Raw genomic sequence first — 11,402 nt, forward strand, 5'->3', positions numbered from 1 at the left:
CCAACACTAATATATATATATATATATATATATATATATATATATATATATATATATATATACACACAAACATATATATATATATACATACATATACACACACATATATAATATATATATATATACACACAAACACACACACACACACATATAGTTAACTTGAAAAAATAGATTTTTTATGGAGAGAAGGGGCTAATCTGTCTAGTTGTAGCTCTACCTGATTAAGAAAAGATAGGGAGATAATAATTAAAGTTACATTAGAACTTTATTACATTATCATATCAATAAGGATGAGGGTGATTATAATAAGTGAAAGGGAAATGAAGGGGGGGGAAAGCTCTTTAGGTCATAGCATTTCGAAGCTAAATGCTTCTCATCAGAAGAGGAGCAAAAAAGACAGTATTGTACAAGAGTAAGAGTAAAGAAGACAAGACCGATTTTAAATACAATTAAGTTCAGGAGGAGAAGTAATGACAATGGAGGGGAGTTAGAATATTTGAAATAATTTCAAAGGGAAAAGAAGAGGAGTAGGACGGGGACTGAGTAATAAGAATCTATACATCCAGCAAAGGCTTTTCTCGGAGGGGGGGGGGGTACTATTTTGGAGAACTTTTTATATACTCCATAGATTATAATATCTACGATTTGCGAACAGTCGTCATCTTCACATTTATTTTGAGAGAGTTTTTTTTTTTTTTTTTTTTAAAACCTGGTTTCCAGAAAAAACCTGGTTTGTCTTTTTCATATAAATAAAGCAAAACTGAATTGAATCAAATCAGCTCGCTAGCCTTCATGGCCAGCATGTCTTGAAGGCAATCAGCTTTCATCACTGTGGGGAATACCCTTCATATCAGAAAATTGCTATTCATGAAGACACTGCCAGAGCTCCCCCCAAGATGGGGAGCTGATTTTCCTTAACATCGTGGTGAAGCAAATATGGCAGAAAGCTGAAAGCTTAACTGGCTGTAGGCCAATTTAGCTTTCAGCATTTCGCTACCCTCTATAGCATGATGGTTAACATTGCTAAATTTCAACGCTTTACACTTCTGCTCCCGTCTTGGCGTTGCGGTAACATGTAATGCTTTCTTTCACTTTCTTTTCCGCCTTCACATTGTGTGTTCGGGTCTTCCTACCAACTAACACTATTTTTGTTTTTCAAACACCCGAGCAATGCCGGGCACCCTCACTAGTATTTAAGAGGAAAGGTGCAGATTATAGCCAAAGAAAATAAGGAATAGAGATAGGGAATAAAACATAGGAAATAAAAATAGGGAGTAAAGATATTAAAAAACAAAATGGGGTATAAAAGCAATTGTATTGTAATCACCCTCATCCTTATTGACATGATGATATAATAAAGTTTTAATGTAACTATCTCCCCATCTTTTCTTTAAATATTTTTTTTATTTTTGCATTTTCATCCCAAACAAGGCACAGTGCCACTTTAATGTAGGGGGCTACTATCTGGAACATAATTGCGGGGATACTATGTAGGGAGTTGAGCAGCATGATGTTTGTTTATATTACACCTGAACTTCTGCATGTCAGTACAGCCAGGGAAGCAAGAACCCAGAAGGGAATTCCAAAGACTAGCAGTTCTGAGGAAGAAACTTATTAAAGTAGGAGGCTTTCTGGCATCTGGGGATCTCTACTGTATAGGGGTGGGATTTTACTGCTTCTCGGGTTTGTCGGAGGTATTTACGTTGAGGGGGTACAAGGGTTTGTAGTTCATCGGAGCATCTATCATTAAAATACTTGTAAAACAGGCAGAGGGATGCAACATTTTGTCTATGGGAGAGAGACTGAAGCCTAGCTGACAGTTCAAGACCTATTAGGTTGGCGACTCTTTTGAACACTGTCCAGGAGCGAGAGACTAGTAGCAGATGCACCAACCCAAATGTAACAATAATACCCCATCATACATGGACAAATTGTGGCCTTGTAGAGGTACAGGATACTTTCAGGCGTAAGTAACTTTCTAGCACGGTAGAGAGAGAGCCAACCTTCTTTGCAGCAGCTATGGCAATGCCCTCAATATATCTGTTCCGACTCATGTTCTCTGTGAATGTTAAGCTAAGAAGTTTAAACAAAGTACTTTCAGGTAATGTATCATTAGCTATGGCTATTGGTGGTTGAGAAGGTTTCTTGTAATTATTAAAGGAAACAAGCTTAGTCTTGGCAGCATTGAATGTTAGCATTCATTTTTGTCCCCATTCAACTACAGACAGGAGGTCTTTCTCTAAGGTATACACACACACAAAAACACACAATAAAATTTTCAATAGAACAAAGGATCTGGGTATTTTGACAAATATAAACATGCTGTGAAGCTACTAAGCAGTTAAGCATAAAAAACTCTTTAGCTGAATAAGTGTCAAAAAAGACTGATTCATTTGCAGTATTTGTTTAATTGTTTTCATCAAAATATACAAGAATAAAATGTTCTTATTTATTTTGTCTCCCCCATGAGGGCAGAGTTTAGAAAAATATATGTTTCATATATTATGTTGAAATAAGACACCTAAAAACTATGTGAACACATTTTTTGTATAAAAATCGCCCCCCAGACAAGGCATAAAGCCACTTGATGTAAGGAACTAAAAAAATAAAAATAAAAATAAAAATACCACTTCATGGTCAAAAACTAGCCAATAATAAGTGTTAGATATATTCCAACCCAGAAATCACCAATTCTTACTCTTTTGTCAAAAAAATGGCTCATGGGATGTGAGGATTTTACCTAGGTGGGTTAAACTAGACAACCCCAAAGGAGGACGTTTCATAGAAATATCAAATTCACAAGCATTCCCCACTCTAGTGTCATATCTATATATCTATAAAAGTGAAATTGTCTGTATGTATGTGTGTGTGTGTGTGTGCATTTCCCTACTAAATTACTCTTTCAATTATCAGTCTACAGACTCAAGATTTGACAAAAGAGGTATTGAGATTTGGGAAAATCTTTTTAATCGGTTTATGGCCAGAAATTTGGCTGTCAAGGGGTCCAAGTTCAACGATTTGACCTTTGAAAACGCTACCAAACTTCTCCGGCGATTTTTGGTCTAAACACTTGAAATTTTACATGTAGGTTACTTGGACATGGATCAAACTTTTTAATTTGATTTGAGCCCAAAACAATAAATGTTAAGGGGTCAAAATTGGGGTCAAAGTTAAAAAAATATTGACCTCTGCAGTCTCTACCAAATTACTCAGCCAATTTTTAGTCTAAACATTTGAAATTTTACATAAAGTGTATTCAGACATAAGGCAAGCTTTTTAATCGTCTTTTGGCTAAAAATTTGGTCAAAGTTCAAAAGATTTCACCTTTGTGGTCTCTAGCAAACTAAGTCAATTTTGGATCTAAACATTTGAAATTTTACGTAAAGGGTATTCAGACATGCAGCAAGGTTGTTAATCAGTTTTGGGATGAAAATTTGGCTGCCAAGAGGTCATAGTTGATCTTTGTACTCTACCAAACTCCTCCGCCAATTTTTGGTCTAAATACTTGAAATTTTAGATGTATGTTACCTGGACATTAGTCAAACTTTTTAATATATATGTACATATGCACATAAAGTTATGAACAGTACATAAAACCCGAGCAAAGGCAGGCTGAACTGCTAGTAAATCATATGTAAATGATGCAAAATTATACAGATTCTAAATATTTTAACACATTTTAGAACACAGCAACTTAATGACACAAAATTAAACCTTTTTTTAAGCCCAGGATGATGATTATTTGATGTAACTACTTTTAAACTATTAGATTTAGAAATGCAAAATTTGCTGAGAACAATACTATATTTTGTAAGGTAGTAATTTTGTTTTTTTATATAAAAAGTGTACCTGAAACAATTCTAATATTTTCAGTATTATGCAGATTCTAAAAATTTGAAAACCCACAGCGAATGCAAAATTTGCTGAGAACAATACTATATTTTGTAAGGTAGTCAGTTTTTATATATAAAAAGTGTACCTGAAACACTTCTAATATTTTCAGTAACCTTTGATTTTAATACCATTAAGCAAATGATACAAAATTATGCAGATTCTAAAAATTTCAAAACTCACAGCAACTAAATACCACAAAATTAAAAAATTTTTTTAAGCCCAGGAGTTCTGTTGTGCAAGATGTACATAGAATTTTTAATAAAATTCATAATCCTTTCTGCAATACAATCATATTTGGTGCACATATACTTCAGTTTGTGTCTGACTTGTCCACCGAGTTTCAATTACGAATGTTGAACAGTCTTTGCTTTTTATCATGTTATGCTCCAAATATATGCACCTTTGCATTACAAGTACACTTAGATATGAATGAGTATTGCAATGGTGGCCCTCTTTAGTTCAGAAATAGTCTGCATGTTGTTTTGATAGACATTATCTTTGAAATAATCACAAATAAAAATCGGAGGGATTAAATATAGATTAATTAATTGGTTAATTAATAACCTTCGATAATTATTTATGAATTAAATAAAAAAACATACCTTATTTGTTTCAAATAAAATTCATATTGGAAGTCATATCAATGGTTGACAAAAAAGACAAATCAACATGTAACATGTTTTAGTTTTACAGACACAGAAGAGAAGCACATCTGCTTTTATTTACATGAGAAGACACAGAGACAAAGTACACGCAATCTCAATTTTATATAGTAACGAGAAAAAGGGATGCAACTCCAAGTTACATAAATCCTTACATCACTGAAAAATAAGCAGAAATCGGGAGTTGTCAAAAGAGAGACAACTCCTACAACTTTCACAGCATTAAAAACCCAACTAACATTGGCAAATTTCCAATATTAAGGTCCAATGAAAATGAAGCCCATTGATGACCAGATCTTCAACCGATAAGACTATCACCAAAGTGTCTCCACATATCATTGAATGACAATTAAAAAAAACAATTGTTAGATATACTGAACTTTGATGGACAAGTCAGATATAGACTAAAGTTTATTTATACCAAAATTGATTAAATTTCAGCAAAGATTGGCTATTTTATTAAGATTTCAGCATTGCCATTTTTTTGGGGTGTGTGTGTGTGAATGGGTGGGAGGTACTCTACTCTACGTTTTAATCCCTCCCCGTTTCTGTATTGTCTTTTAGCCCTCACATTCTAATGAGCAATGTTTCTAATAAAAGGAAGAATCGCTGTTTTCTGGGTTGGCTGTTGTTTTTGCATTTCAATCTTCTCATATTATTCATCACCATTCATCTGTGAATCTATCCATCTCATTAACTCTTATCCTTGAATTGTTTTTAAGTCTTGGTAAATGATTACTAATTAGCAAAAAAAAAAATGTGCTTATTTAGAATTAACCTATTTTAAAACCTTAACTGAACAAAAATCTTTATGATACCAATTATAGAAGGAAAATATCATATTCCCAAAATCACAAAGTAGCTGGTTTTTATCTAAAAAATCATTTTTTACAATTTTTAGCAATTTTAATATGAAACTGTAGCCATTACAAGGCTGATTTTGATCTTGATAGTACAAATTGAGTTGTCTCCTCCTTATTTATTAAATATGGTGGTTCAAAATATAATGTCCCACTGATCATAAAATTTGATTTTCTTAGTTAAAAAAAAAAACTTGGTCAATTTACATGATTTTTGGACTATAACATCTTCATTCCATGACATATGTACATCAAAGTTTCTTAAAGGTTTTTCTGTATTTTTGTTATAAAAATAGGTTTAATTCAAAATAAGCACCCCCCAAAAAATCCTTTTTGATACCTTTAAAGTATTTGAAGATCAAGCCCCTTGAATACACGAAAGGGTGCAAACAGTTGTACCCGTATTATAAACGTGTCCTCATTCAGTTATTCCAGGAAGTAAATACTAATTCAGTTGCACCAGGTGTATATCATAGCAAGTCATATTTTGTGAAAATTTAACTGGAATCCTTGATTTTTATGAGAGTAGATCACTGTTCCTGTTCTGCAGCAACAAACGCTCTTATAACAAAGTACTTACAATCAGTGAGGGGATATCTTGTGTCGACAGCTGAAATATGACGAACATGGAATGTGAGACAAACGCAGTTGAGATTTGATTAAAAGAAATGGAGTAAAGATTTGATTCAATCTGTTATAAATATAAAAATTGGACATCTATCATATCGCCATTCATCATCATGATAGATTTCTACTCCTTAAGAGAAAGATAAAAAATAATAAGGAGTCGAAATGAAAAACAAAGAAAAGAAAAAAAGCCTAGAATAAGAAGAATAATGGTTAGTGTGAATTAATTATTCGGCACTTCTACACTATTAGGACAAAATCTTGTTTTTTTTTTTTTATTACCTTTTCACCCCAAACAAGGCACATTGCCACTTTGGTGTAGGGGGTTACTATCAGGGGCAGCAACTACTAGGGCACTATGTTGGGATTTGGGCAGCAAGATGTCGGTTCACGTTACACTTGAACTTCTGCATGTCAGTACAGTTAGGGAAGCAGGGACCTGGAATGGAATTCCAGAGTCTAGCGATTCTGGGGAAGAAACTACTGGAGTAGAAAGATCTTTTACATCTAGGGATCTCTACTGTGTGGGGGTGTGATTTAGCTGCCTGTCGGGTTTGTCGAGGGCGTCTACGTCGTGGGGGCACAAGTGTCTGCAGTTCGTCAGAGCGTTCACCATTAAAATACTTGTAGAACAGGCAGAGGGATGCAACGTTTCGTCGATGGGACAGAGGCTGAAGCTTAGATGCCAGTTCAGGGCCTATCAGATTGGCGACTCTCTTTTGAACCTTGTCTAGGAGCGAGAAACTAGCAGCAGATGCACCAGTCCAAACGTGACAACAATACTCCATACATGGGCGAATGGTGGCCTTATAGAGGTACAAGATACTTTCAGGTGTCAGTAGTTTTCTAGCACGGTAGAGAGAGAGCCTACTTTTTTCGCAGCGGCCCTGGCAATGTTTTCAATATAATTGTTCCAACTCATGTTTCCTGTGAACGTTAGGCCAAGCAGTTTGAAAGATGTACTCTCAGACAGGGAGTCACTGGCCATTTCTATTGGTGGCAGAAAAGGTTTCTTGTAATTATTGAAGGAAACCAGTTTAGTCTTGGCAGCATTGAATGTGACCATCCATTTATGTCCCTGTTCCACTACAGATTGAAGGTCATCCTCTAGTGTTTTTGCCATTTCTTTAGTTATGTGTTCATTTGTTTTCCTATCATGCCTGTTATAGAGTGTGGTGTCATCAGCATATATACCCATCTCAGAGGCAGTTTTGTCGCGGAGGTCATTAATAAATCTTGTAGTCGATAAATGAAGGTTTCAGATTTAAAAAAATGGTTTCTACTCATTTTTTATCAATTCTAATAAATTACAATGGTAGCTTCCACATTATGCAGTCGAAATTGGATATTACTAAATTATTAAAAAAAAAAAAAAAAAAAAAACTTTAATCGTGCTAACAGGTGAAAGATCTTGTTTAAATCGAAACGGAAAATGACCTCCCTTTTGAACTCTCCTGTGTCTTATTATTTTCATCAAATTCTTTTCATTTTTTTTTTTTTAATAAATAATTTTCTACCTTATCGATTTTCATAATTTTTGGATATAATCATCTTAAAAATATGAGGAATATGTAGATACCATTGTTTTCATGTGAAATTCAGTTTTACAATTTCCAAAATTTCGTCGCTAATTAGTCTCTTATGTGTGAATATCGTTATGCGTTTTATTTTATTTTTTGGCCAAATATGAACATTTTAATGAAAGAAAAAAAAATATATCTAGGCATAATCTATATAAACAGAGGTGTGTGTAAATATTTAATCAATAAACTATTAAACACTGAAATTAACCGGAAATAATCATACACTAAGGATGGTTTATAACAAGTAAAATCTTTGTTTGGATGGATGAATAACGCATACAGAAATATGTCAGCAAGTTGAAATGCAAAATGTTCAACTTGCCGGAATATTTCTATTACTTTTGCACATGTGCAAATTCATTCATAGCTTGACGTGGTTTAATTTAAAATTTTTCTTATCTGTCGATAGCTCAAGTGGTGGCAAACGCAACTGGAACACTAAATGTTTTAGTTTCGATTCTAGCTGATGGCATCCAAGTCATTATATTTTTAATCTTTTGAAATCAGTAGTATATATTAGGTTCAATATGATATTCAGAGATAAAATATATTTATGCGTATTTTACGACCCCCCCCCCCGCTGGTTTATTATAAACTCTTAAAAGCAAAACACAGAGTCTAAGCAACGTTTTGCTTTCGACTGGAGTGATAAAAAGAAAAATGAACATAAAATTGAATGTTTAAGTTCATATGCAGATGAATACTTAAAAATAACGTTAAAAATATAAATGTATATTTGCGCATGCATAAAAATAACACATTTAGTCGATTATGCGTGCCAAATTCAAAATTTTTTTCAATTTCGATCCTTTGGCAGCTATTTTACTAAATTAAATTTGTTTCATGGGTCCAAATTCTATATCAAATTTTAAGTCTGTAGACCAAAAGTTGACAGTAGTGTGGTAGAGACCATTCCTCACAGACAAAATCACTTATATTTATTTATTAGCAGATGTACCCGGCATTGCCTGGTATTAAACATAACGTTAAATTCCTTTAAAAAGAAAAATGAAGTAAAAAAAAAAAAAAAAAACGTAAAGGAACTGAGACATGTGCATGTGAGTATTATGTTTTTTCTAAACAGTTCAATTCTTGTAAGTAAAAAAAAAATACTCAAGCCGAGATCGAAGCCAAAACCTAAGGACAGCAAGTAAAGTATGATAACTATTAGGCCAGCTTGCCACGTTCTTTAAAAAGTGTTTTCAAACCTACTTATTCTTAACAAAAAAGCTGTCATATGAATGATTCGCGGCTGCACAGCCATGAAACAGTTGACAAACTGATAAAACTCTGATGACCCCAAGTACTAATTTTTCTATTTTGACCCCTTAGACCTTTTTTTCGGATGAAAACTGATTAAAAAGTCTTCCACATGTCTGAATACTCCATATAACAAATTTCAAGTTTGTAGATCAAAAATTCGTTGAGTATATAGGTTGAGAGTTGTCCTCACACATACATTCTCATTTATACATATATATATATACTTGTACTTTTTTGTAGAAAAAGAAATCCCATACAGTGCTCTATTATTAGAGAAAAAAAAACCTTTCTCTAAATAAGAGCAATATATTTTTTGTATAATATATACAGGAATTTACATTTATATCGGTAGTCGGTACCGACGGTTTCAAGCCCGGTAGTTGAGGACTGCTCTTAATGTCCGCCTCAGGCTCTCTTCAGCCGACTCTCATCTGTCTTTAACTGGAACCGGAACTCTATATATGCATACCATAATTTTTATTTATTTGAAGAGAGCCTGAGGCGGACATTAAGAGCAGTCCTCAACTACCGGGCTTGAAACCGTCGGTCCCGACTACCGATATAAATGTAAATTCCTGTATATATTATACAAAATATATATATATATATATATATATATATATATTGATTGGGTTTAGTTGTCGCTAAGGTGCTTGCTGCCCTCGACTTGTGGAGACTGTGCTTCCTAAATAAATTTTGATTTGAATCCTTTAACTCACGTGAATAGATTCTTCTCATTCTGTCATCTATGACTGCGTGGAAGTAATAGGTCGGTTCTGCCTAATTATGTTTAGTTAGTATAGTCTTCAATCTGCAGAAGATCGTCACTTAGAACCGATTATTTCTACTTACTTGCCTCCCCATGAGGGCAAAGTTAAACACATTCGATTTTTAATATGGGGAGGGAGGGGTCCAGCTCTTCCAAAAGGGGCACTGAATTTGAAAAAATACAAATACAAATGCAGTTTATGGACCGTGTCAAAATAATAACCTCATTATTTAGAAACCTGCTGGGGGGAGGGGGCTTTGTTAACTACTTTTTACTTTCATTTAACGATTTAATAAACAAAAGGGTGCTAGTGCAGAGAGTGATCCGCGCTATTTTTTAAATCGTATTTCCAAGTTTAATTAAAGTTTTATTATATACTTTTTTTTATTCAATTGTAAGGTTGAAGTATAGAATAGGTACAAAACACCCTCCCCTCCCCATATTAAGAACGGCTTTTTAAATAATAACGTTATTATTTACGTCCGGATCACTCTCTGCACTAGTACCAAAAAAAGATACTCCAAAAGTTGGACTTAGCTTAAAAATCCTTACTGGAAAAAAAATAGCACGGTCCGTAAGACGTATCAAAATAAAAATTGCCTCAGTCTAGAAGGACTTCTTTGATCAAGGATTAAGTGAAGAAGCATCAGAATAGGCCAAGGAAAGAGGATTGTTAATCATTTTATGTGGAATTGGGAAAATTCATAACTATGACTAAATATGATGGGACGCAATATCAAAAAAAAAAAAAAAAATCCAACGAAACGATCAAAATTGTTGTTTATGTTGAATTCTTGGAGCGTACATCATACAATACATTGATTTATCTCATATAAAATAATAAATATATATCATTATCATTGGCGTTCAAATCTATTTATAGTTAGACAAATAAAAAATATCAATTTTCAGCTAAAACAATTCCGAAACGACTTTTGTTTTAATCAACTAAAAAAAAGATATAATAATAATAATAATAATAATAATAATAATAATAATAATAATAAAACAGAATTCAATCTAAGTTATGAACAATTGACTTCCTAACAGCATCAGAAACACATTCTGCATTATGGTAATATGTTTTTCTCTTATTCAGTATAAAAACAAACCATATGATTTGAAAATGTTTCTAAAATGTCATTCTATTTATAAATATCGGACATAAGCTTTCCTTTACTTTTTCATTAAAATATATATATATATATATATATATATATATATATATATATATATATATATATATATATATATATATATACAATAATGAAACGCTAGTGAAAAGTCATATTGTTGAAGGAACATTTAAGTTATAAGTGAAAATACAGACATCTCATACCTTAGGGTATTCTACATCCTTATCAGAAGATCCAAAAACCAAATTTTCCAAATTTCCTACACGTTTCTCGAGAATGTCAATTGTAGCCGCCATCTTTATTATTTGACACGGAGTAATCGAGAGTTATTTCCCTTGTGAAGAGAATTCTTCCTTTTTATTTTTATTTTTTTTTTATAGAAAATTTAAGGAAATGCAAGTAAAATTTCAGAATAAGATCCAATTAAAATTATCTCCGATAATTCGAGAAATCAGCACTATAAAGCCATATTTGCAGTAATAATATTGTATAATAGAAATGGTTTTGTTGCTAAAAATAAATGGATTTGATAATTATTATTTGTTATTATTTTTAAATACGAAACTAAAACTAATAAATTTTTTAAAATAAATTTTAACCATAATTTG

At 32.8% G+C, this 11,402-nt stretch overlaps 1 protein-coding gene across 6 annotated transcripts in view; it reads right to left on the reverse strand.

Annotated features, from left to right (window-relative positions):
- The window catches only part of LOC145267060 (dynactin subunit 3-like), a 56,496-nt gene extending 45,160 nt beyond the window's left edge, over nt 1-11,336 (reverse strand). The window contains exons 1-2 of one of the 6 annotated variants that reach the window (XM_080123017.1): nt 10,998-11,154; nt 5,997-6,026 (exon numbers count right to left, since the gene is read on the reverse strand). In XM_080123017.1, coding sequence (XP_079979143.1) covers nt 5,997-6,026; nt 10,998-11,090 — 123 coding nt within the window. In that variant the 5' untranslated portion in view covers nt 11,091-11,154. Of the gene's footprint in view, nt 1-5,996; nt 6,027-10,997 lie in introns of all 6 variants that reach the window. The other 5 variants (XM_080123033.1, XM_080123059.1, XM_080123051.1 and 2 more) reach the window with 5 other exon arrangements.
- Between the last annotated feature and the right edge of the window lie 66 nt (nt 11,337-11,402).

Source organism: Euprymna scolopes, chromosome 4 (genome assembly GCF_053919585.1).
Source record: "Euprymna scolopes isolate OS-2025 chromosome 4, ASM5391958v1, whole genome shotgun sequence".
Taxonomy (NCBI): Eukaryota; Metazoa; Mollusca; class Cephalopoda; order Sepiida; family Sepiolidae; genus Euprymna; species Euprymna scolopes.